Here is a 25,778-nt window from a genome sequence, read left to right as displayed (position 1 = left end):
CGGATGTGTCTCACTACTGTTTCCGGCAGAATGACATTGATGAAAAACTGTTCCTGTGTGTTCTTGCAGCAACTGACAAAACAATTCAAAAAAGGAAGAGTGAAAAATGTGGCTTCTTTTTTTCGGGAAACATTGTTCTCTAAAACATCAGATTAAAGTGAGAACCAGAACGGAGTGAATCTGGAGCGACCATGAGTGTGGAAGATTTTTTGACGAGGAAACACATTTCGACATAACACCTAGATGTTGCAATCAAGTTTTTTTTTTCAAGGTTTGATGTTGTAAACTCGTTTTTTCTGCATGATGGGTAACAGGGCTGTCTGCCAACTTAAAATAAGTCTTGGAGTGAGATTTTCTTTATTTAGATTTTAAAACCAACACACGTATATTAAGATTTCGACAACTGTGTTTAATTTGTAAATTCAAATATAATTTAATTTTGATTCTAAATGTTTTGTTTGATTTGAGTACAGATGAATAGTGCATTAAGTTTGATGATACAGTCTGGCAAAACACTGTAACTTCAGTTTGCTATGTAAAAAAGCCACGTGTTAATTAATTAGCGTGCAAAGACAGTAATGTGTTTCTCACACACTCACTGCTTGGGACTTGGCAACCATGCACATTCTATTTATCAGCTTTTACATCCACGGCTCAGTTTTTTTCTTATAAAATGTATTTCATCAGGGTTGGACAAAAAATTACAAATACTATCTCAGTCAAATCTGATGCCAAATTCTGGTCCTGTAGAATCACTAGGCTGCATGTTTTAGATGTTTCTCTGCTCCAACACATCTGATATTAAAGGCAAACTAAAATCTTCAACAGGGTCTGAATCAATCTGAAATGTGTTTTGATGGATCGATGTAGGCTCACACACACACACGACTATGAGTTCACCAGGGGGTTGGATCGTGCTCACTGATTAAAACCGAAGGTCATCAGTCAGGGTTCTAGAAGGACTCACAAATCAGGAGATTCTGCTTGTTTTGAATTTTATTTTCAACCTGAAAATAAGCTTCTCTTCAGATAGACGAGCAGTACAGTTAAAGCAACAATAAATAAATGAAGTCGGGCTTCTTCAGCTCCACGGTCTCTGAGCTCTGATTGGAGGAAAACAGGAGGCATCCTAGATGCGTCGGCGCAGCAGGAACATGAAGAACACGGCGCTGAGGAGAATGCAGAGCGTACTCACGGTAGGAACAACGATCTCTGTCACCATCTCCATGTGGCCGATTAGCGGATCTGAAACACACCAGAGCTGTTCTGGGATCTGTTTAACCAGGGATCAGGACTGTAAACAACTCTAGTTCTAATCATGGTTAAACTGACTTAAATGGTAAATGGCCTGTATTTGATATAGCGCCTTCTAGAGTCCTGGAACCCCTCAAGGCACTTTACAACACAATCAGTCATTCACCCATTCACACACACATTCACAACCTGGTGGGGATGAGCTACAATGTAGCCACAGCTGCCCTGGGGCACACTGACAGAGGCGAGGCTGCCGAGCACTGGCACCACTGGTCCCTCCGACCACCACCAGCAGGCAATGTGGGTTAAGTGTCTTGCCCAAGGACACAACGACAGCGACAGACTGAGCGGGGCTCGAACCTGCAACCTTCCGATTACGGGGCGAGCACTTAACTCCTGTGCCACCGTCGCCCCCTTGAACCATCAAAGGGACTCAGACTTTTATTTTGGTAATTCTTCTGTTTACAACAGTCTGACTCTGGATGTTTTTTTAACCCTCCCACTCTCCTAATGGGTGAACCCACGAGGAAAGTTGAGCAGGGTTGATGGTTTATCCCTTGAGGTCCACATGGCAGGGGTGAGGAGTGAGCACCACCTCATCTCTGCCATGTGGACCTCAAGGGATAAACCATCAACCCTACTCAATGGTCAACTTTCCTCGCGGGGTCACCCATAAAGACAGTGGGAGGTTTACATATTTAGTGTAAAATCTCCACCTTTTTATTTAGATATAACATTTAGGTTCAGCTTTGCATGGTTGGATTTAATTCTAAATCTTTGTTTTCAATGTTTTAAATTGAGGTTCAATTTTTGGATGCTTTACTCAGTAATCAGCACCCCATAGAGAATGCGTTTACTCGGGATTTAAGGGTAACTCCTGTGAACAGGTGACTCGTGTAGAGGCTTAAAACCATGAGTTAAAACTGTGTGAAGACTCTGATCAGGAACTTCCTCCTAACTATCAGATTCTGTTCACATCTCAGGACTTCTGTGATGAAGCTTCAAAGGCCTGAAGAACCCCATCCTGTTTCCATAGCAACAGTTGGACCTAATCATCATCACCTGCTGGTGTGGAGTTTAAACATTTTTCTAGCTGATGAGAGAAAAAATGACAGCTTGATGAGTTTTTCTGTGTGTGTCCTCCTCTCAGCGTCCTTCGTGGTACCGACCTGCAGCCAGCAGCTGGTTACTGGAGGAGCACGTCTCCACAGCTTTCCTCTTCCATCCTTCCACCTGGAGAACCAAACAGGTCCGAGTCAAACAGGATTTTAAATGCTGAGCATGTTTTTTCTTACCTCTCTGGGGTTGGGAAAGCCGTTGGAGCTGATGATGCGTTTATAAAACTGGACTGAAGCCTTCGGGTAGCGAGGTTTGTTTTTGTTCCTGAAGTCCACAAAGAAGAGTCCAAACCTCTGTGAGAATCCTTCATCCCACTCAAAGCTGTCCAGGAGGGACCAGGCTGTGTAGCCCTTAACGTTCACACCGTCTTTAACAGCTGTGAGTTCACATGAGGACACTTTTAGACGTAACACCAACCAGAACAACTTCCTGTTCCTGCTCCAGACAGAAAACTGTCACCTTTCAGCATCTCATTGATGTAGTCCTTAAAGAACTGCATCCTCCAGTCGTCACAGAGGTCGGTACAAAGCATCTTCTCCGAGACGCCGTTCTCCGTCACGTAAATCATCGGGTTTCCATACTGGGCCTGTCAAGGACAACCCACATTACTGTCCAGAGATCCAGAACCTGATCCTCCTGAGTCCAAACATCCAGATCACCGTTTGTAAAGTTAGCCAAAGTCCAAAGGAAAACCTTTTAGACCTTCAGAAGCTCTGGAGAACTCCTGATCCAGAACTGCTTTAACAGATGACAGAAACGCCTGGCTGCTGGGAAGGGCAACAAAACAAGATGAGGAGCGAACCAGTGGCTAGTCTGGTCTGGATCAGGGGTTCTGGTCTGGATCAGGACTTTGTAACAGTTAAATACATCAGTGACTAATTCCTTCCTATCAGAGTTAAACTTTGGCTTTTCTAATGGAAAAAAAACCCCAAATCATGAAAGTTTAACAGAAAATTGTAAAAATTTTTAAAAAAAATCGTGGAATTGTGGAAAAAATGATATCCTGGTACGGACACCTTCAATCATGGATCCGGTCCTACTGGCGAGGCTTTACGTTTGTACCTTAACAAAGTTCAGCAGGCGTCGGAAGCCCCAGGGGACTGAATAGAGCCACTCAGAACCAGGATCAGGCCACCGTGGGTCAACCAGCTCAGCCAGGTCCCGATCTGCAAAGTAGCTGTCCCCAAGGCCTGATGGGAAGTTCTTCTGAGTGATGTAGCGGGTGGTGTAGTGTCCCAGCCCCAGAAAGTCCACCGTGCCTTTGATGTAGCTCTTCTCCTGAGGTGAGAAAACAGGAAGCCGAGAAGCTCCCAGACCCTGCTGACCGCTCTTCCTGCCTAGAGGTCAAAAGGTCAGGAGTGACGTCAGGAAACAGACCGAGGCCGTTTCTCAAAACTCAAGGACATTAGTGCATTCTTGTGTACTGGACAAGTATGCTCTTGGCATAGACACCAGAAAGTCCGTTCTACCGAGTACGGTAGGGTGAGGATGGCATTTGGAACAGAACAATACTCTGTTGCGTCATGGCAACAAGCGCTGCTTGTTTCTAGCTACGGTTAAATGACCAGATATAAAAATAAAAGTTTAGTTTGTTCATTAAATAACAAAATAACAACAAAAACATATTAGTTGTATTATATTTGGACCACGTTTGATCAAAACTGATAAAATACCAGCCTTTTCTGCTGTTAAATGAATTAAACAATTTGTTCTTCATCAAAACAGAGCTATTCTGCTTTTATTTTGATAGTGGGTTAGCTAATTAGCTTTTTGAAGGATCATGAAAAGTAAAACCCAAATACACACGGCAAATTTTACAGGTTACACAATTATTTACAATAATAGACAACTTAATATTTGTTTATTCTTATTTCTGATATAAAACTCTATAGTTGTTAGATTGATAGTAGAGAAAGGTTGACGCAATGCATTGTGGGTAACTGCTGTCCCAAGTCCACAGAAGGATGCATTAATGCATCCTTGATTCAAAAGGAAGAGCAAGAACACATCCGGGAACTTTGAGCGAACTTGCCATGATGCATACTTAGGATTGGAACAGTCCTTGAGCCATCGTTGATGACGTTTCACAAAGACGTGGGTACACAAGTACACACAAGTACACATAAGTATGCATATTGAGAAACGGCCAGTATGTCTTAAGGTTCTGTCCAAAGATTTTGATCCAGATTTATTGTGTTAGTATTCTCCTCCCTAATGTTTCACTGGGGGATCTCTCAGGTCCAGGTTCTAAAGCACGGTTAGATTTTATGTACACCTGAGATCCACAAGAGACCTGCAGAAGATCTGGAGAACGTCTGATCCAGAACCACTTAAACTAGTACAGGAAAGTCTGTTGACGAGGACCCAGTTAGAAGTTTTGATCTGGATTAGGAGGGCTAAGCAGGGGCGGTTTTACCATTAGGCACAGGCCGGAGGCCGCCTGGGGCCCCCTAGCCCTGACTGATGGCACCCCTCTGTTAATGCCACAATGGACTATTCCTTTAAGATGCCAATGCACAAACAGGAAGTGATTGGTAGTCATTCCCCTCCAATCCAGTTGGTGGCAGTAATGCACCAAATTGTTGTTTGCCAAGTGCCATAAGACCACAAATAAGAAGAAGAGAAAGCAGAAAAAGAAGAAGAGAGGCGGGAGCGTTTGTAACAAACTCGAAGCGATAGTCAAAACATGAAGCATGAAATGGAGTTATCCTAGTGGCTCCAATAAGAGAAGAAGCAGCTTGCTTTAAAAAAGCTTTTATCTTCACTTCCGAAAGTGACGTCGTTTTAAAATGTAAACATCAAAAGGAAGCAGAAAATGAAAGACAATGGAAAATGTTTAAAGAGAGGAAAACAGACCAAAGTAGAAAATAAAAGAAAAAAAAGAAAGGCAAAAGCAGAGGAGCACTGACAGGAAGAACAAAGCAGAGCAAATATTGAAGGCACTCAAAGGGAGAGAGAGAGACAGGAAATAAGAGGAGGACTAATAAAAAGTGAGAATAACTCATGTCAGAAGAAAGTGGAGTTTCGCAAATCCAGTTAAAGATAAGATTGTCCAAAGTTTTGTGAAAGGGGGCCCCATGTCTGTGTTTGCGTTGGGCACCCAAATTGCTAAATCCGCCACTGGGTCTAAGAACCCTCAGCTTACCGATGTAGTCCTTCATGACGTGAGGGTAGTCCCCGCTGAAGAGGGGAGCAGCGAACCAGCCCAGGTAGAACTGAATGTACCGGTCCGCCGCCTCAATGTCTTTCTGGCTGGAAATGTCCACTGGTTCTCCCCAGTCGGCAGTTAGAGAGATCCCAATCTGACCTGATGACAGAACCCAGACCCGTTTATCCTCTGAAATGAGCACAGAGCAGAACCTGAAGATCAGGTCTCACCTTTCTGTTTACTTCTCCACTTCAGGTCATACGTGTGCCAGACTTTAGCGTGAGCCTGTGAAGAACCAACAGGATGGTGTTAGCATGTTCCACTCTGATTCTCCTCTCTGGAGTCGGATCCTGGAGCTGCTTTTAGGAATTCTGACGTCTCGTCTCGGACCAGACTGAAGAACCGGGCCCTGGACCATTCCGTCTTACCTTGATGATGTGATGAGCTGCTCTGTAAGCTCCAGATCCTCTCAGCTTCAATCCGGGAGCATGTTCTCCTGTTTCATACCCCTCCACAGCTATGGACTGATTAAACAACACACTGATCTACCCAACAGGTCAAAAGTTACAGCAGCAAACAGGAAGTTGGTACCTAACATACCCATGGGTTGTTGAAGGTGATCCAGTACTTCACTCTGTTTCCAAACCTCTCAAAACACAAGTTGGCAAAGTCGTTGAAGGAGTTGATGATGCTGGCATTCTGCCAGCCGCCATGTTTCTCCTGCAGCACCTGCGGGAAGTCTGTTTCAGCGAGGAACCGACACCAGAACCGCTAACCTGCAGGGTCAGAACTCACCTGCGGTAAATCCCAGTGATACAGAGTGACAACAGGTGTGATTTTGTTGTCCAGCAGCTGGTTGATCAGGTCGTTGTAATACTGGATCCCCTTCTCGTTGATGTGCTCACCTGAGAGTTTATTACATCATTAATAAAACCACCGGTGAGAATTTTAATGTTTAGTTTTATTAATGACTGTGGCCTGTTTGAGCTAACCAGCTTACATTAAAACAGAGAAGTTACCCAATCGAGCTGTCATTTATGAACATGCATCAATCAATCAATCAATCAATCAATCGATCAATCATCACAGGCTTTGGAGAAGAGTCAATCGTGATTTAGCATCATATTCACTAGAAAACCTCTGTTACAGATATGGATTGTTTAACATTTTATTTATTGTTTAGAGATATTTGTGTTGTTGAATCAGCATCAGTTATTCTCATGCCTGGGGTTCCACAGGGTTCTGTTCTTGGTCCTATTTATTTGTATTTTATGGGCGACAGTGGCACAGGAGTTAAGTGCTCGTCCCATAATCGGAAGGTTGCAGGTTCGAGCCCCGCTCAGTCTGTCGCTGTCATTGTGTCCTTGGGCGAGACACTTAACCCACGTTGCCTGCTGGTGGTGGTCGGAGGGACCGGTGGCGCCAGTGCTTGGCAGCCTCGCCTCTGTCAGTGCGCCCCAGGGAAGCTGTGGCTACATTGTAGCTCATCACCATCAGTGTGTGAATGTGTGTGTGAATGGGTGAATGACTGATTGGTTGTAAAGCGCCTTGGGGGGGTTCCAGGACTCTAGAAGGCGCTATATCAAATACAGGCCATTTACCACTTGTATTTCATTTGATGCTTTCATACCTTTTTATGTAACATTTTAGTAAAGTCTCTGCTGATGATCTTAAGTTTTTACCTTTTAACTTCAAAGGTACAAGCATTTAGTTCCCTCGTCTGCTCTTGATTGTTTATTAACACATTTTTGTTTTTATTTGAAGGTTTCAATTAGTTTAATGTGGCACATCTTATGATCTTGAAAAGTGTTTTTCATAGAAAATATTTGCTTACATAAAAAATGTTTTTTAAGGAGCAAAAACTGTCAGGAAAGTGTCAGAAAGGTAGAATCGGGTGTCAGGACCAGATATGAAAGGAGGTTTTACCAAAAATGGGTTTCAAGGCTTGCTCTAGAGGTCAGGTCCAGTCTCAAGGTCCAGTTTGCTGGTAAATGGAGCTCTTGGGGAGGACTTCACCTGGGTTCAGTCACCTCAGGGGTCATAGGTCATCCAACAGTGAAGGCCTGACCTCTACAGGAGCTACAAGTTAGGCAGAACCTAACTCAGAACTGGACCTTTAGTTGTTTGTTTTTATCCAGAACCAGTTCTGGTACCGCCTCCTGCTGATGAACAAACATCCAAAACATTCTGTTGTTGCTTCTAACTCTAGGTTTGTTCAGGAATTCATTGAATTCTGTTTTGATTTTTATGAAATAAATATTCAAGCTAAGTGATAATAAATTATAATAGATAATAAGGTCTCCTCCCATCTGACTGCCGTTTGTTTTTTTTAAAGTATTTTGATGTAAAAACGTGTTTCTATACCTCTTACAGTAAAATATCTGAACTAAAATATAAAAGTTTTTACTTTTTATGCCGGTGGGTAAAATCCTGGGCCAGGAGATGGAGAAGCGGTAATGATTCAGCTTCATGTCTTTCATCAAAGTCACGTCATCCTGCAAAACGGCAAAAACATCGTGATAAATATTCTGGTTCTGAACAGAAACACACATGGTCCGGGACAGAAACTCCAAACAAATGAGTTTTTATTTTCCACTGAGTTAAATCAGCCTCGCTTTCAGAGAAAAGAAACACTCAGATGGAATTCTGATGGTTTTGTTTGCGAAGGTGGTGAAAAACAAAATCATTTCACTATTTATTACACGATTTAAAATCTAAAACCAAAGTGAAACATTTCAAACCCATCAATTGTTTTAGCTTCAGATTTTTAAACTTTAAGGGGGAATTTTAGATTCACCTTGACTTTATAGTATCCATCACACGACGAGTCTCCTGTTTCATTGGAGGGGATTTTTCCTGTTTTATGAGCGAATGCATCCCAGATGCTCATTCCTTTCCCATCGACGTTCCAGGCTCCTTCAGTCTGATAGGCTGAGCTGCCGACGCCCCACGAGAACCCTGCAGAGCAACACAAACCGGAGCTCGACAACTTCATCGCACCTGTGTCACGGTCTGGGTTGTTTCTGGACATCACTCGCTGGTTTTGAGTTTCCCTCTGCAGGTGGGCGTGTCCGGAGGTGGCCAAGCTGCAGACTCCTCATCAACCAGCCAGGGAGTATTTAAGCAGCTGAAAGACACCTTCACTTTGCTGGATGATTACTCGACCTGGGTACCTTCTAGCCACTTGTGTCTTATTCAAGCCCTTTAACCTTTGAGAATTAGATGTTTTTGGATATTGGAATTTTTGCCCTTTGACCTCCTGCTCTTGTCACCAGACAAACCTTCACCCTCATCTTTGACTGGCAGAAATCTGGAGCCCACACCATCTGGAACTCCAACCCCGTTCACCTCTCAGCCTCTCCCTGGCCAGAGCCACCTCCGGTAACCCACCTATACTCTCCTGGATCTACAAACTCAGCTCCCTCCACGTCTCTATCTCTCTGGATCTCAACATCAGGATAACCCCGTCAACCCAGATCGGACCACTCCCCCCTCGAGCCATGATCTCCCTCTCCAGACTGTGAGTCCTCCACGTCATTCAGATTCCCTGTGCCTCCCCCCTCGAGTTGGTTCCAACTCCTGTCTGTCTGCAGATCTCCCGCACCGGATTCCCGTTGAAGATATCAGCTACGTTTTATGTCGCTCCCTTGGTTCTCCTTTTAATAAATTATTATTTAACAACCTTTACCAACGACTCGGTACTGATTCTGTATGTCGTGGGTTAGACATTTACCCCACATCATGACAACCTGATTCATGGAGAAACTCCAGAGATGTAATCAATTTAAATATCCATCCATCCATCCACTTTCCTCCGCTTATCCGGGGTCGGGTTGCGAGGTCAGTAGCCCAAGCCCAGACTATCCTACTCTCCAGCCACTTGGACCAGCTCCTCTGGGGGAATGCCAAGGTGTTCCCTGGCCAGATGAGAAACATATTCCCTCCAGTGTGTCCTGTGTCTTCATTTAGGTCTCCTCCTGATTGGATGTGCTCGGAAAACCTCCCCAGGGAGGCGTCCAGGAGGCGTCCTAACCAGATGGCCTAGCCACCTTACCTGGCTCCTCGCGATGTGGAGGAGCAGCTGGTATGCTCTGAGCTCCTTCCAGATGATCGAGCTTCTCGCCCTATCTCTAAGGTGGAGCCCAGCCACCCTGCTGAAAAAAACTGATTTTGGTCGCTTGTATCTGATCTTTCAGTCATTACTCAAAGCTCGACCATGGGTGAGGGTAGGAACGTAGAACGTCTAGAAATCCTGTCCACATAAGTTATGAGCAGAATTGGTGACAAAGAGCAACACTGGTGGAGTCCAACTCTCACAGGAAACGAGCTCGACTCACTGCCGGCAATGCAGACCAAGCTCTGACACCGGTCATACAGGGACTTGTACCATACTACAGAAGTACCCCCCCCCCCACAGGTCCTCCTGAGGGACGTGGTCAAGCGCCTTCTCCACGTCCACAAAATACACACAGATTTGTTTTGTGAACATCCACGCACCCTCCAAAACCCCCCAGTGTTTCACAGCCAGGACGAAAACCACATTGTTCCTCCTGGATCTGAAGTTCAACTATCCAACAGACCCTTCTCTCCAGAATCCCTGGATAGATTTAACCTGGGCTCAGGAGTGTGATCCCCTTGCAGTTGGAACCCATCAGCTGCCTCTGGAGACCCACAGGCCAAAATGACCTGATAGGACTCCTCCTTCAGCTTGGCAGCATCCCTAACCAGCTGGTTCGGGGGACGCTGCCACTACAGGCACAGATGACCCTGCAGCCGCAGCTGTGGTCGCCCGCCTCGATAATAGCCCCCTCTCTCTCCCTGGAACGCTTTGAAGTCCTGTCATAGGTGGTAATTGAAGCTGTCATCACTTAATGGTGTAAATAGTGTAGGGTGTGGTTTTTGAAAATGTCGGTGAAGACAGCAGCAGGAAGAGAGTGTGGGTCTGTTTCTAAGCGACCTGATCCCAGGTGTGCTGAATCCCCTGACAAGTGAACCGGGCTTGAACTAGTAGGAGCTCTGCTAAACTGGCAAAAACAACCTCAGTCTCCACTTTTGCCATCCTTTCAACACTCATAACTCACTGTTGACATCCACCATGGCGGACACACGTGATCTGGTGACGTGGTTGCAAAGGGTCAACAGAGCTCCAAAGGGGGCGGGGCTACATCACCAGTTCCACCTAAATCTTACTAACATCTCTGACCGGTGGACTCTAATCATAACCTGAAGATCACAGATGGTTAAAATCGACCTCCTAGTAAAAATCAAGTCAGATCAACAGATCATGAACCAGTTGGAACAGGTCAGATTTCAGATCCTGACGACATAAACCAGAGTCAGAACCCAGGAAAGTTTGAGGAGCAAAGATGTTAAGAAGATCTCCAATCTGTCAACGAAAAAAACCTTTAAAATGCTTTGGACCCTGTTGGGTTAAACGGGCCGGGTACCTGCTGGGAAGGTGCTGTAGTAGAACGGTGTTCTCTCATTCTTGGTCCAGTCAAAGTCTCCCTCAGATGACACACACTGCATGAAAACCAGCAGGTGGAACAACTTCAGGGTTCCTCGCTTCAGCATTCTGAAGTTCTTTATTCTCACCTGTGATGCAGGTAATCAGGGCGACAGAGTCAGACCTGCTGCATCCGTCTCCAGGAGAAAAGAGAAGTCCTGGAGCTTCTGGGCCAGGCCAGTCAGCTCAGCAGCTGCTGCAGCAGAAACCGAATAGAGTGAAGCATCCAGGGCACGTTCAGTCATTCATGAGAGCGCGCGCGCGCGCACACACACACACACACACACATGCACACACCGATGAGCAGTGACAGTAAATCTGCTGAGTAAACAGGATTCTCTCTGTGTCGGTTCTGTTTCATCCTGGTTTCATCCAGTCTGAACTAGTATCTTTAAATAGCCATTAATTTGTCACATCACAAGTTTAATGAACTTGTTGAACAGAAGAACGTTTTCATGAACAGTCGGCGTCTTCCCTGCTGCAGATAACAGCCTCGTGTTGCTTTAAAGCCCGCGTGTTTGTTGGCTTCCATGTTTATTTCTGTAGGATTATTACCACAGCCGGAGTTCTGAATGTAAACTGAAATGTTTAGAGACCTGAGAGGGAAGTTGAGTCTGCACGTAATTATAATTCTGAGCAAGGGAGAAACTGGTTCCTGTGCTTCAGCCAATCAGAAAGCTGCTTTCTGACTCACTTATTCTGAAACATACCAAAGTGCTGCTCCTGGTCATTTAAATCTGAAATCATCTCTTCGGGCCATCGAGGGTAACCCCCCCACCACACACTCACCGACATGTTTCCAGATCATTGCTGAAGGGAAAATGCTGAAATGTTCAAAGCTAAACTGTTGGCACTGCACTCTGGTCGTTGTCTGTCTGCATTCACTCAGTGTGTGTTTGTTTTGTGCACTTTGACAGCAGAGTGAAACCGGGGACGTCACGGGTTTGTGTTTAGCATATGAAAGGCCTGGAGGGCCCCGGCGGCTGCTGTAGAACCCCTCTGAGAGTTCTGGCAGCGGTCTGCTGCCTCCACCCCACATATTTAAGGGCCCTTTTTGTGGCTCCGCAGAGCTGACATGAACATCTTCACTAAGGCTCCAGGACTAGCCCAACAAACCAGGTATGTTCAGAACACCGCGCTCCAAACGGGCCTTACCCAGAGCCCGATGTGAAGGGAGCAGGGGCCCCTGGAAACACAAACAAAACATTTAACCCAAAAAAGGCCCAAATATTTATAATTATTTAATATTTAACCTGTTTCTATGTGCAGCAAGCTGGGGTCCGTGCTCCAACGTGCCTTCTATGGGTCCAGTGGGAGGGTGAGTCCAGCGTAATCGGGTCGGGGGGGTTTAGCTGGCAGCAGCTCTGACATCTATCTGTAAAAATGCTTGTTTTGATGTCTGAGGTCTGAATGATCCCAGCCTTCTGAAGGAGATTAAAAACATATAGAAAAGTTCAGGATGGTAAAACCAGAACCCCTGGTCCAGCCATGTTGTTTGACCTTTGATCGCTGTGATTGTCCCTTCGTCTCCACCCCCAGGTGACCCTTTTTGAGCAGCGAAACTTCACTGGGAGACGACTGGACCTGAACTCCGACTGTCCCAGGATCAGTGACAAGAACTTCCCAGAGAGATGTAACTCTGTACAGGTGGAAAGCGGAGCGTAAGTCCACCTTAAAAGTCCATTTATATCAGGATCCGTGATCTTCTAAGGACCAGGACCAGGAATGGTGTCATGTGGAGCTTGGATCCTGCTGGTCTGCTCCAAAACACCTGGTTTAAGTTAAAGGGTGATTCTGTATAACCTGAGGAGCCTACATAGGTAGAATCAGGTGTGTTGGACAAGAGGAACCACTCAGGTCCCCCAGGAGTAGAACTGGCCACTAAAGCTGTAACAGGACCAGAACTGGGAGAAACCTTCACTTGACCTAGTTTGGTTTTTGAGGTGAAAATGAACTTCTGTTTGTTCTTGATGTCTCCTGAAGATGGGTCGGGTTCGAGAATGAGAACTACCGGGGCCGCCAGTACCTGTGGGACATGTCGGACCGGGGCGAGTACAGTTGCTACGACAAGTGGTGCGCCCAAGTCGACCGCATCTCCTCCGTCCGCTCCGTGAAACAGGTGAGACCCATTACGGAGCCGGCATAGGCTGAAATCAGAACCACCAGAAACCTGATCCAGAGTCAGAACAGCTTCTACACAAAGTCATAGGAATGCCACATCTGGGTTTGTGTTTCTGGTTTTCAGGACAATAACACTCCCAGAGCTCAGCTGTTTGAGCGAGCCGGTTTCTCTGGGAAGAAGATGGAGATCCAGGACGACATTCCCAACTTGCTGGGTCGCTACAACCTGAACAGAGTGGCCTCCATCCGCGTCCTGGGAGGAGCGTGAGTCTTAGTGTTCAGCAGGAACTATTTCTGTTCCTTCCAAAACTAAAATGTCAGAAATTAAAACAAACCCTGCGAAACATGAGTTCTGCAGCTGTTTTCCGTGATCAGCTGAACATTGATGTAGCTTCATGTCTCTGAGGCTCTAAACTCAGTTCGACACCAACTCAACTAAAATCTAACATTTATACAAAGGAAATGTGATCCAACATAACCTAATTGGTTTTGTTCCATCACTGAGACAGGAGGGAACATCTTAAATTTACCAGAATTATGCAGCTAAAAGATGAAGGTTCTAAAAAACCAAAAACAATGCAGGACAGAACCTGCACTGTGCATAAACTTAATCAAAGAACCAAACACCCTAGAAACAACTGATTTATTCATGCAGCTTTTTGATAAAATACAGCTTCATCAGCATAGAAACAATGTGGTTTAGTGTTACTAACACAGAGCCCTGTGGCACTCCATCAACATTAGCTTGTGTCTAATAAGTGAAAATTTTAATCAGAAGCAGCTGGAGACTGGAGAGAATTCCTCACTGGACCATGATGTTCTGTTTCAGATGGGTGGTCTATCAGGAACCCAACTACAGAGGACCTCATTACGTTCTGGAGAAACGAGACTACAACAACTTCTCCGACTGGAACAGCCAGAGCATCACCGTGGGCTCTATGCGTCGAGTCCGCTTCAACTGAACCAGAACCAACCCAAACCAAACACTCAAAGAACCTGTCAGCTTGATACACAATAAAGACTATTTTAGTAATGAAAACATTTTGTCATTGTTTTATTGTGGCTTACAGAGCGGGTTCACTGAGAAACAGTTTTTTTTTTAATGGAAAAATGATCGGTCACTCTGAGTTTAACAGAAAACAGACATAAAAGCACTCGGTTAAAAAAATCCTGACAGATGCGTCACACTGTCACTAAACATTCATGAACTCACTCATCTGGCTCGCCACAGGGAAGGCAGTTATTGGTTTCAGCATTCAGGAGCCAATAATAGAAGCTGACCACGTCTATGTAGTAGAAGCTAACCGTTAGCATTAGCTGTTCCATAAAATAGAACGCCTTCAGGCTTGTGTTGTTTGTGGAGATAAAACATCCATGTCACAGAGTCAGTGTTGGAGTCGTGTTACTGTTAGCCTACGGGCAGGGGCGCAGATAGGATTTTCAATCTGGGGGTGGACAAAGTTCCAATGTACCCTCCCCCAAACACACACACACACACACATATGTCAGAGAAGCAGCAGCAGGCTTCCTAGAAGAGGACTGCTCTTTACGTCCTTCACCAGAGGGAAGGAAGGGTAGGATTTCTGGAGCCGTATCGTTTCATGTCCGCTTGTGTGAGGCCGAGCCAGCTGGGCATGGTCGAAACTTAGCTGCAGTGCTGTGCAGATCAGCCACGTCAGAAGTCGTAAAGTAGAAACTAGCAACTTAGCCAACAGCAAAGACCAACTCAAATTCAAATGTTGTGCAGACTTAAGCTGAAGAGGGTGCTGCACTAAACAGTTTTAGGGAGACTATTAAATAAATATCAAAATAATGACTGCCTGTGTCAAAAGCACTATTAGACATTTGTTTACACTTTATCAGCTAAATAAAGGTTGGTTTGGGGGTGACTTACTCTTTAAAGTTTCTCCACTGGATTAAAAAAACTTCCTTGAGTTTTTAAAGAGCAAGTCACCCCCAAATAAACTTTTTTTTGCTGATAAACTAAATAAACGAGTGTCTAATCGTGCTGCAGACACGTGCAGTCAATAGTTTTGCACTTTAGTGCATTTTAGTTCAAATTTAAATTTTCTGCCTAAAACTGTCAGTGTTGTGCCGTTGTCAGGTAAAAACTCTGCACTGCATTTGAATTTAAATCTGCCAAATCACTACTGGCTAAGAGGTACCCTAGAATGTTAGCTGGTACCATATGATGTCACAATGTCGCTGAGCCTGTGTGCATGTATTTGTTAGTGGCTCCGCCCTCTCTGTCTGCTAGGCAACAGCATTTGTTGCATTTTTCAAACTGGAAGTGGGAGTTGAGAAAGAATCTGGTAGGGGGTGACTTGCTCTTTAAAGAGCAAGTCACCCCCTACCAGAGTCTAACTCCACTCCCACTTCCAGTTTGAAAAATGCAACAAATGCTGTTGCCTAGCAGACAGAGAGGGCGGAGCCGCTAACAAATACACACACACTCAGGCTCACGACAGCATTGTGACATCATAATGTACCAGTTTACATCATGGCATACTTCTTAGCCAATAGCGGTGGCAGATTTAAATTAAAATACAGTGCAGAGTTTTTACCTGACAACGGCACAACACTGACAGTTTTAGGCAGAATATTTAAATTTTAACTAAGATGCACTGAAGTGCCAAATTATTGACTACACGTGTCTGCAGCACGATTAGACACTCGTTTATTTAGTTTATCAGCAAAAAAAAAAAAAGTTTATTTGGGGGTGACTTGCTCTTTAAATAGATGAATTAAAAACTTGGTCTGTTGTTGTGAGCATGAATTAGCACTTTCCAATGGTGAATTCATGGAACCTGAAAAATGATGGAAATATGTTGTTGCTCCGGCCTCCATCCGATAGGGACCAGAGCCACTGCGGTTCAGAATCAATCGCACCAGGCCACTTGTGTTGTAATTAAGCACCTTGGGTGGTAGAAGGCACTACATCTCCCTCCAGCGTTTACACCTTTAGCTGGTTTACAGTTAAGACACATTTACTCATAAATCATCAGCTGCAACTAAAAACCCACTCAGGCAACAAGAGTCACAAAGAAACTTTATATAGTTCTCAAGTATTCAAAACTGTTAAATAAGTACAAGATGTGTTCACATGATTTACATACTGGACAATATACGCACTGCCCCTTTTAATTCTCTTTACATGTCTCCTGCTACCCACGCAACACGCTAACACGTCTGCAACCCATTCCCACTGGTTTCTGTACATCTGAGTTCACTGGAAGTTGTGACAGCAGTCTATTGGACACGAGCACAGACGGACACCTGGAAGAGGTTACAGTGTGTGATGGAGACGTCTGAGTGGCCGACAGAGGAAAGGGGCGGGGTCACAACGCTGATTAGCTGCTGGTGATGTGGACAGTAACATAGGAAACGGGGTTAACATTCAGTTGATCCCTCGGTCTGTCCGTTCCTACATGACAGAACAGAAAAGCAGACAAATATGGGGGGCGCTGAGAGGGACAATGGCTCGCTGTTGGTCCACGCAGCTGTCAGTCAGGGGACAACGGAAATGTACAACAGTGCAACATCTGTGTGTGTGAGAGCAAGATGGACTTCCCGCTCAGGAGATGAAGAAACATTTTATAAAAAATATTTTTCTAAAAGTTTTCTGGTTCAAATTCAACAAATTTTTGTAAACAAACCAAAAACAAAGATTCCTTTTAACACCTGGAGATGAGCTCCTCCTCCACTCACACGTCTAATCTCCATCATCTAACTCTTCTAGACGTGACTTTGTGTTGGGTTAGTCAGCTCCGCCATCACCCCCCCCCCCCCCCCCCAGCAACATGAACTCAAATTAGCACCACAGAAGAAGAGAGAACACAATTGTACACACAGACTGTAGTGTCAGTGAACGCCACTTCATTTGCTTTAAAGCAAAAATCCTGATGAATGAGTTATTGTGAGCAGGTTAAGGAAGTCTTCCTGATTACCAGTAATGAGTGCCATGATGTCATCACAGAGCAGGAAATGGCTCCACTAAGCCCCGCCCCATATCTGACCATCAATGTCAAACATTGCAGTTCACATTTCTACTTGTGTGTTTAATGTAAATGCGATGACACACTCAGCTGATGTTCTGACCCATACATCGTCTCTGCATTCAGACGTGGGCTGAACTTTAATCCAGTCTAAACATCCTTAAGTTTATTTTAATGACAATGAAAAAGAAAACAAAACATAATTTTATCCCATTTCAAAGGTTATTTTAGATCATGTACCCATCTATGCTCTAAATACCAACTAAAATGGACCCATCTGGTTCTGCAGACCCAGATTGTTCTGGCTTCAGTCTGACAAAATCAATGAACTCCGTCCACATCTAAACCAGATCAAATAAACTCAGCTTGTTTAATCGTGAACAGCCAATCAGAGGCCGGTCTCAACAACCACGCCCACATAAAAACGGGTCTGACAGAAACAACCAGACAGTAAAAAGGTTCAGAAAACAAAACCACCTTTAAATAAAGAAGTCTCTCTATAAGAAATCAGAAGAGCTTTAACTTCTGGAAGAGAAAACAAACATGGAAGCTGTTGTTGCTGGCGTGATGCCTTCAAAAGAAAACAAAAAAAAAAACAAACAGATGTTTGAGTTACAGATCAGCTGATTGCAAATCAAGTAAACCATGCCACTGATTGGCTGATTATTTTGGTGCACGTCTTAATATCTGCATTTTAAGTGTTTAGTTCTTGATTTTAGCAGCAGAAGAAACAAAGGTGTTGAGGAGTAAAAGAATGATGGTTCTGATGTCAACGGACAACTGGTGATTATTATTAAAAGCTGTGACTTTAAAAGAGACCTGAACTCTACTGGTGGGTCTGGGTCTGGACCCATCTCCAGTTCTGGATTTGGATCTAGGTTTGGTTCTGTGATGAGAACATGGCAGCAGCAGGACAGACTGGTGGTCACACATGATGAGACAAAAACAAACAATAAAACCTGCCTGTGAGACAGAGGGGACGATCACCAAACTGTACACTTTCTACACGTCCATGATGGACAGAACAAGTGCATCATTTAAACAAGAAGATCAACCTAAAACAAACTCTGTTTCACTCCGGATTACTGAAACGCAGCCCGGTTCTGCAGCCGGGGGCGGCCCGGTTCTGCAGCCGGGGCGGGCTGAGGGAGGACACTGATTAATGGGATTTCTATGATTAGAACTAAAAGGATTAAAGTGAAAAGCAGAGGTTTGTTTAAGGTCAACAGCACCCTCATTTAGATTGATTTTTCAGCATTTTAGTTGTTTTTTTTTAATTACATAATCAGAACAGTCGCTTAGCGGCCCGTTTTATTTACACGGATGTCCGATGCTCACGCGTTCAGCCTCAGAGACTGGTCTTCTCTCCTCCTGGAGGAGATATCGATGTCTATGGAGTCTTTACCCACGATGAGTCGCAGCCGTTTTGCTGGAGGAAGTGGAATGAAATCGTCCTCAAACTCATTGTGGAAGTAGTCGTCGTCATCTTCGTCAACATCGTTCTCCTCCTCCTCCTCTCCTTCCTCCTCATCTTCATCAGAAGATGTTTCTGCCAGGACCTTCTGGGTCCGATGTCCACCGTTCCTACTCTCTAGGCTCTGAGCCATGTCTCTATTGTAAGACATGGTCTCCATCTTGCTCTGGGCTATTCTGCGAGCGTCGTCCTCCCTCTTTAGCTGGATCTTCAGCTTGGTGGCGTTGCTGTGGACCACTGGCGCAAAGCCGTTATTCAGCTTGGCGATGTAGGAGCTACCCTTGTCCTTGTCGTGGTCTTTGCTGAACTTGATGCTGATTTTACTGGAAGAGGCAGAGTTGACGGTGGAAGAGCCGACGTGCTCGCTGGGGTCGTTGGTCTTGCTACTGCTGCTGTCCCTCCGCCGGCGGAGTGTCAGCTTTGGGATGCCCGTGTTGTTTTCCAGGATCAGCTGAGCATCATACCGCGTGATGCGACGCTTCTTCTTCGCCTTGTCCTGTGAGCGGCAGCTGCTCTTGCCCTTGTCCCTGCGGAGCGCCTTGCTGCTGTTGGCGGTGCCGTTTAAGTCTCTGTGTCTGTCGGCGAAGCTCAGCAACACGTTGCCACAGTCTGAGAAGTTGGAGGCACGGCTTGCAGCCACCGGTGAGAACGGCTCACAGTTTGAGCCCGCACATTTAATCGTCCGCTCTGTCCGAAGCCAAGCTGGCCGTTTCCGGCTGGTGCGTGCACTTTTTCTGGTGTAGCTGGCATCAAACACCGGCTGCTGCAGTCCAGATCCTTGGTGGAGGTACTCGTCCATGTCAGCAGGCTCGGTTTTGATGACCACTCCGCCAGGAACTGGGCTCAAACCGTCCATGGCACTGGGCTCTAGTTTGACCCCAGTGGCCAGCTCCTGGGCCTTCACGAGGGTCCGAGTGGACCTGCGAGTCCTGTAAGCGGAACACTGGCTGCCCTCGCTGCTCTCCACGGCTGGAAGACTACCATTTTCCTTGGCGGCGTGCCGGGTCAGGCAGCCTTTCTGGCCCAGAACCACTAGGTCCGATCCATCTTCCTCCTTGACAGCAATGCCTTTACACAGAGACACCTTCGAGTCCCTGAGGCCCACCTGGACAGCCTCGGATTTGGCTGATGCTTTAGGCTCCGCCCCCCTCCTACGACTCCGCAGCCGGACACTGCTGAGCGACGGCTTGGACCTTAGTCTCTTTGGTACCCTGTTATTGTTTACACGACCTTGTTTGGAACATGAGGTAGAGAGGGCTCGGGACAACATCTGTCTGCTCTGAGTCCTGTTTTTATACTTCAGGCCAGATGACGACGATCTGTTTCTGGCAGCTGCAGACAAACAGAGACACATATTTATAAATGAGAGACACCATCCCACCAGTCCAGGACCTGAAGCTCCAGCAGACTCTTACATTGATGTGTTTTTGGATTTTCCTGAGAGTCCACGTCGGTGTGGGAGCCCACAGAGTGACTGTCTGAGCTTGGATTTCCTTCTCCCAGCTTCTTCAGCCTGTTCAGACGCTTGTCAGTTTCCCGCAGCCCGTACTTGCTGTTGATCACCGGGACCTCCGCCGGAAGCCCAGCTTTGGATTTGAACGCTCCAGTTCCTCGTCTGCAATAAAAACACCAGTAAAACCCTGACCACCTCAGCTGATCAGCATCAACCTATCAGCCGGAGTAAAGTGCGATGTGTTTGTGACTGAATAAATATAAATCCATCGTTTCCCAACATCAGATGTGAGTTTTAGACTCTGGAGTGAAGCGCGGAGGCTGGTATGGAATCCTGTCATTCCTGGCTCCAGCTGGAAAACTCCTCTCTGCTCCAGTGAAAACACTGCAGGGGTGTGGTTCTCCTCCTTGTGTCTTAATTATATTATTATTATTATTAATGTGGGAGTGCAAGTCTGTGTTTTAATTTGTCTCTGGGGCAGCAGAAGCTCAGGTCGGCCAGTTATCGGAAAGTTGCAGGTTGGATCCCGGCTCTGACCAGAGAATGCTGCTGTTGTGTCCTTGGGCAAGACACTTGACCCGCCTTGCTTGTTGGTGGTGGTCAGAGTGACCGGTGGTGCCTGAGTTGTCAGTGCACCTCTAGGCAGAGTTGGCTACATGGTAGCTCATCCCCAACAGTGTGTGAATGACTGATGGTGTTGTAAAGTGCCTTGGGGGGTTGCAGAACCCTTAGAAGGCGCTATACAAATACAGGCCATTTACCTTTTCTGTAAACAAGCACTTTCCCTTCGGCTTATGCAAGTAGAGCCGACTGGAGTCGGTTCGAATCGGAACTCCTGAGCCGTGTTCACACAAGGAAACCAGGAAAGTCGCACCTCCTTGACTTTTCACGATCAACCAACTGATTTTGACCTTTTTGATCCAATATGTGAACAGAATCAGCTCTTGTTGTTGTTTATCCAGTTAATCCATAAAGATCCTAATTTAATCCAGACTCACGTTTTTGAGCTCACCTTTCACACGTATAACATTCACAAAACTCATTGTTTTCTCCAAAGAACCCGTCTCCATAGTAACATGAAATTTCCTCTCCTGGTTCCGTGTCCCTCAGAACCTTCACGCAGGCCGTGTCCCGCCCCGTCGACACAAACTGGAAACACGTAAACCCGTTGGTTACAGCGCGGTTCTGTGTTTACACGCTGCTACCCGACAAACGTGTCGAGGAACCTACCTTGCAGTTTGGTCGACAATCTGAAAGCAACAGAACGAGTTCATTTAGATAAAAATGATATTAACAATTCCACTTCTTCTAAGATCGAGTGTGAAGACAGATACCATGATTGATGAAGGCTGCGGGCCCGAGCCACAGCTGAGCACAGTTCTTGCGCGTGGAGTACATGACGCTGAAATCGTTCTCGCCGTGTCTGAGGAGCATGTTCTCCTCGCTCTCGGACAGCTCAGCGATGCAGCCCACCAGATACTCGATCTTATCGTTTCTTTTCCTAAAACATCAGAGGTGAGACGCTTCACAAACGAACATTCATCCAGAAATATTCAACTGAAGAGCTGAAATGTATCTGAAGCAGAAACCTAAAGACCTCATGACTTTAGATACATGAAAGTCTGGCGGTTGGGACGGAAATCAAGAGTTGATCAGGGATTTTGGACCAGACCAGGAGTTCTGAACTGGATCGGGGGTTCTGGACCAGATCATAGGTTATAAAAGGTGCAGGAGGGTCTCACCATTCCTTTGTGGCCACTATTTTGGCTCCATTCTGCTCCGAGGAATAGCGATTACAGGGCAGAATCTCGAAGCCGCTGTCAGCAGCAAACATTCGCAGATAAACAAACACCTGTACAAAACACAACGTCAGCGCTGATCTCTCACACAGACCAGCAGGAAGAACCAACAGTGTTTACATGCTGCTTGAAGAGCTTTTCTTGAGCCTTGGACTTGTGAAGAAAAACATTCCTGCACCAGTCTCCAGACATCAGAGCTTTGTAAGCTTTCTCCAGGTTGTCGTGCTTTTTGAAGCGCTCGATGATCTCCTTCAGCTCCTCTTGTCTTCCCTTGATTGGTCGAAACCTGCCAGCAAACATTCAGCAACACAAAAAACAAACTGAGGTCAAGTCTGACTGACATCTAGAGAACCCCACATGGGCCTGCTGCTGTGGTGAGCTGACCTGGTGTTCATTTTGTGAGTCTGAAAGCCCAGATACGGATCCAGAATGAGACTGGTGGTCAGATCGTCGTTCTCACACAGCTCCTTAGCAGTCATTCCTGAGGAGGGCACGTAACGCCGCTCCGCCTCCAGACTAGCAGCATTACACCCTGAAACAACCACACACAGACAGGTGTTAGGAGGTGGCTGGATCTCTGTGTCGGTTTGCAGCACCAGCACGGACTCACGGCGGCTACATCTTCGGTTTCTTGGGTGGCTTCTGTTCTGGCGCTGAGACGCTCGCTGGGGGTGCTGAGAGCGAGTCTGACTCACAGGCTGCTCGCTGGTCAACTTGCTTCCGTGTCGTCTGCCATTTACTACCATGTTCTTGGATTCGCCCAGCCACTTCATGCCCACAAGCCCCCTGCTTCAGTCGCATTTAGTCTCTGAGATGACGCAATGCTCTTGAGCAGGGAAGACTGGGGTCTGGAGTTTGAAACCTGGAGGCAAACCAGAAAAACCACAGATTACAGACATCCAGAGGGCAGATTTGATGCTTGTCGTTAGTCAAAATGAATTAGTTTACATAAACATAGTTTCTGGCTGTTGGTACGAATGTGACAACGAGCGTAATAGGGCCCCAGAACCGGACCAGCCCCAGCCCTGAGACTCCCCTGGAGCTCCAGTAATTTTTCCTAAAAAGTAAAAAAAAAAAAAAAAAAACAGAGAAAAACACAGGCCATCTGCTATTTTGAGCTAAACTCAGAATTTTGCTGAAGGTTTTCAGAAAAGTATGACTTTAGATTTCAGGCTTTAATGAAGTGGCCCTACAGTGCCCCCCCGTGGTAACTCAGAACACAGCAGCCTGTAAAGTTCTGCTGCGGTTCTGAATCCATCTGCAGTAGACCGTCTATGAATCTGACCTCTTTATCCAGAGCATCCCACAGATGCCAGATCATACATCACACTGCCTCTGCTGATTCTCCTCCCTATTATGCACCTGGTGCCATGTCTTCTGCTGAGAAAAACGTAGACCAGAGCTGTTAACAAGTGATCTAAAGATCAGAACATCTTCTTCCACTGCTCCATGGTCCAGATCTGATGTTACTTGGATGGTGGGCTCGGGCCAGCATGCACATCCTGAACCAAACACAACATCCTGGGATGTTCTGAACAGTTTCTATAAGACACTTCCAACAGCAGCTCGTCTACTGGATACGAACCACACGAGCCAGACTTCATTATCTACATGCATCAGTAATTCTCGTCTATGGATCTGACAGAAATCCTATGGTTTTCCTTTCATGGATCACTGGAAACAACCAACAGGACACGGGTCCCGCACTGCCTGGTGAGGATTCTTCTGTCGGTGGTCATAATGTAATGGCTCGGATGGGTAACCTCATCTTTATATTTATATAATCACGCAGCGCCCCTCAGTGGTAACCTCAAACTCAGCAGCAGCTTGCTGTCAGCTGCTCAGTCCTCTCCACTGTCATTAAAGCACATAAAAGTATTTAGTGTTCTGGTTTAAATCCGCTGATTGTTCACGGACGCTACGGTTCGACCCGAGAGACGGGGCAGCAGCGGTCCCGAACACTGGTGGCACCGGCTAGCCTACAGGTTAGCTTTAGCGCCAATCAAAGAGCATTCCGATCAGGATAATGAGGCTGTGGGAACCCGGAAGGCCACGCCAACATCTCCGTCACCAAATGTTGGAGATGCTGCGGAGATTTTAAAGCAGCAACCGTCACCAACACAGCCAGAAAGCGTTAGCCCAAAGAGCAGTGAGGGGACGGGGCCGTCAAATGCCCGATGGCTGCACATCCCCTAACGGCTTTCCTGTTAGGCATTCACGCGAACAATCACCGAACGCAGCTCACAAACACGAAAAAAAAAAACCCACATAAAAAGGGCGTAAAGTTCCGATTAAACCCACTTGGAGCGTCACCCTCCTTATAAACACGACACGTCTCTCTGTTCGTCACTTTAATCACTAAATAAATTAACTCAGACACTCAGCAGCACAGAAATAACACCGATCACAAAACCGGCGGAGTTCGGCTCTTAATACCGACTCTCACGGCTATTAGCTTGGGTTGCTCGAAGCCGATAGCCTGCCTAGCTCTCCGGGCCACAGCTCTCACCTGCAGCACGGTTCAAACGTCGTTTTAGGTGCCGACGGCCGTGGAGAGAAAAGCTCCGGCGGTTGTGAGGAAATGAGTGGCCCGGAACATTATTTATCACAGCGGCTGTTAGCAGGTAAATATCACGCTGAGGGATTATTTACACGCGTTAAAAGTCCCAAACCCACCACACCGAATACTCACGGGCTTACCGGTAAAACAACCAGATCCGAGCCGGCCACGACACTCTGAAAACATTTATAACAGGAAACACATTGTTATTATTTTTTTCTTTAAAAATTAACATTAAAATTCAAGATGGCGGCCTGGCACAGGCAAGGGTGGACCGGAGCACAGCCATCCGAGAGAAAGTAGATCCAACAAATCCGCCACCAGTTCTGTTCAACTGCACCGAACCGAGACACGCTACGTCTGGGTCCGGGGTAACACTCGGTAAACCGGCACTGCTGTTTACGTTTACTTATTTACCTTGTAAGTAAAAGTAAAACTGGAAAATGTTTGGATACTTTTTGTTCGTCGGATGTACACAAAAGTAGTGCTGCATAAACAAACATACGCTGCCCTTAAGAACCCTGAGAGCAGGTTCGGTTCTGCTAACGAGTTCTACTAGAACCCGGCAGCAGAACCTCGACAGAACAGAGTTCGGTCCAGTTCTATTACCAGGCTCTTCTAAACTGTTAATGGCCGTTTTTATAACTTTAAATTACGATTTCCTGATAAATAATTGCTGGACAAATTTACCATATCTTTTATTTATTGTTAACTGTTTTAATGTATGCTTCAGTTCGGATTTGTTGACGTGGAAACTGCAAATGAGCAGAAACTGGTGGAGGTCCAGTCTCAATAAAAGGCAAACACTGATCATTTAAATATTAAAACTATCAAAAATGACAAAAACAGGAACACGAATGAACTGACAGGAAATAAAAGATAAACCGTTCTGTTTGTTTGTTGGTTTTTATCTAAACGCCAAAAAGTCACAAAGAGCAGCAAACAGATTTCATTTGTTATTTTAGCTAACATGTGGGCCTGTTTAATCCAGGTGGCACACCTGGTTCTGCGCCTGTAGTCTGCTGGATAAGCCTGTTTTATTTTCTTGAGGGATTTAATTTTAAATGCCACATCTTCATCTGCTGATTAAACTGTGAGTTCAGATCCAGAGGTGAAATATCTGCAGCCACTGCTCAACTAGCTAACAAAATTCTGATGTTTGAGTTTTTATTTCAGTCTGTTTCTTTTTTATTAAACCTTTATTCATGTAACCTTTATTTATCCAGGTGAACTGTCTGAGAACCACTTCTCATTTACAAGCATGGCCGGTTATGAAGAGGAACACATCTGATGTTCCCATTTGTCTAAAATCAGATTTAACAGTCCTGACCAATGGGCTTCAGATGAAA

At 45.8% G+C, this 25,778-nt stretch overlaps 3 protein-coding genes and 1 long non-coding RNA gene across 8 annotated transcripts; 2 read left to right on the top strand and 2 right to left on the bottom strand.

Moving 5' to 3' along the window:
• Positions 1–466: 466 nt before the first annotated feature.
• Positions 467–11,726, bottom strand: lctla (lactase-like a). 2 transcript variants are annotated; one of them, XM_054731979.2, is made up of 14 exons: positions 11,117–11,726; positions 10,969–11,044; positions 8,319–8,479; positions 7,929–8,016; positions 6,317–6,426; positions 6,122–6,250; positions 5,950–6,045; positions 5,752–5,806; positions 5,519–5,680; positions 3,436–3,710; positions 2,833–2,959; positions 2,550–2,749; positions 2,424–2,487; positions 467–1,245 (listed from the first exon to the last, which is right to left on the bottom strand). In XM_054731979.2, exons 3-14 carry the CDS (start codon positions 8,409–8,411, stop codon positions 1,130–1,132), a joined length of 1,515 nt encoding a protein of 504 aa, XP_054587954.1. In that variant the 5' UTR covers positions 8,412–8,479; positions 10,969–11,044; positions 11,117–11,726; the 3' UTR covers positions 467–1,129. The 2 variants fall into 2 exon arrangements, with proteins under 2 accessions (XP_054587954.1, XP_015808743.1); XM_015953257.3 differs by having other exon boundaries at positions 10,969–11,726.
• On the top strand, positions 1,253–5,955 carry LOC129153099 (uncharacterized). The gene is made up of 3 exons (XR_008559296.2): positions 1,253–2,322; positions 2,405–2,503; positions 5,777–5,955. It is a non-coding gene; the product is annotated as an uncharacterized lncRNA (long non-coding RNA).
• Positions 11,727–11,807: 81 nt separating the features above from the next.
• On the top strand, positions 11,808–14,187 carry crybgx (crystallin beta gamma X). Its single transcript, XM_015953259.3, has 6 exons — positions 11,808–12,146; positions 12,297–12,345; positions 12,567–12,688; positions 13,011–13,146; positions 13,273–13,412; positions 13,978–14,187. Exons 1-6 carry the CDS (start codon positions 12,103–12,105, stop codon positions 14,108–14,110), a joined length of 624 nt encoding a protein of 207 aa, XP_015808745.1. The 5' UTR covers positions 11,808–12,102; the 3' UTR covers positions 14,111–14,187.
• Positions 14,188–16,180: 1,993 nt separating this feature from the next.
• Positions 16,181–24,972, bottom strand: kmt5b (lysine methyltransferase 5B). Of its 4 annotated transcripts, none has more exons than XM_015953253.3 (10): positions 24,562–24,972; positions 22,480–22,731; positions 22,254–22,401; positions 21,990–22,155; positions 21,813–21,922; positions 21,405–21,571; positions 21,301–21,320; positions 21,083–21,219; positions 20,033–20,232; positions 16,181–19,949 (listed from the first exon to the last, which is right to left on the bottom strand). In XM_015953253.3, exons 2-10 carry the CDS (start codon positions 22,640–22,642, stop codon positions 18,478–18,480), a joined length of 2,583 nt encoding a protein of 860 aa, XP_015808739.1. In that variant the 5' UTR covers positions 22,643–22,731; positions 24,562–24,972; the 3' UTR covers positions 16,181–18,477. The 4 variants fall into 4 exon arrangements, with proteins under 4 accessions (XP_015808739.1, XP_015808737.1, XP_015808738.1 ...); XM_015953251.3 differs by having other exon boundaries at positions 24,570–24,972; XM_015953252.3 differs by lacking the exon at positions 24,562–24,972 and adding an exon at positions 24,379–24,541.
• Between the last annotated feature and the right edge of the window lie 806 nt (positions 24,973–25,778).

The sequence above is a fragment of the Nothobranchius furzeri genome, chromosome 9 (assembly GCF_043380555.1).
Source record: "Nothobranchius furzeri strain GRZ-AD chromosome 9, NfurGRZ-RIMD1, whole genome shotgun sequence".
NCBI lineage: Eukaryota > Metazoa > Chordata > Actinopteri > Cyprinodontiformes > Nothobranchiidae > Nothobranchius > Nothobranchius furzeri.
Note: the sequence above shows the minus strand (reverse complement) of the source record. Positions and strands in the feature narration are given on the sequence as shown.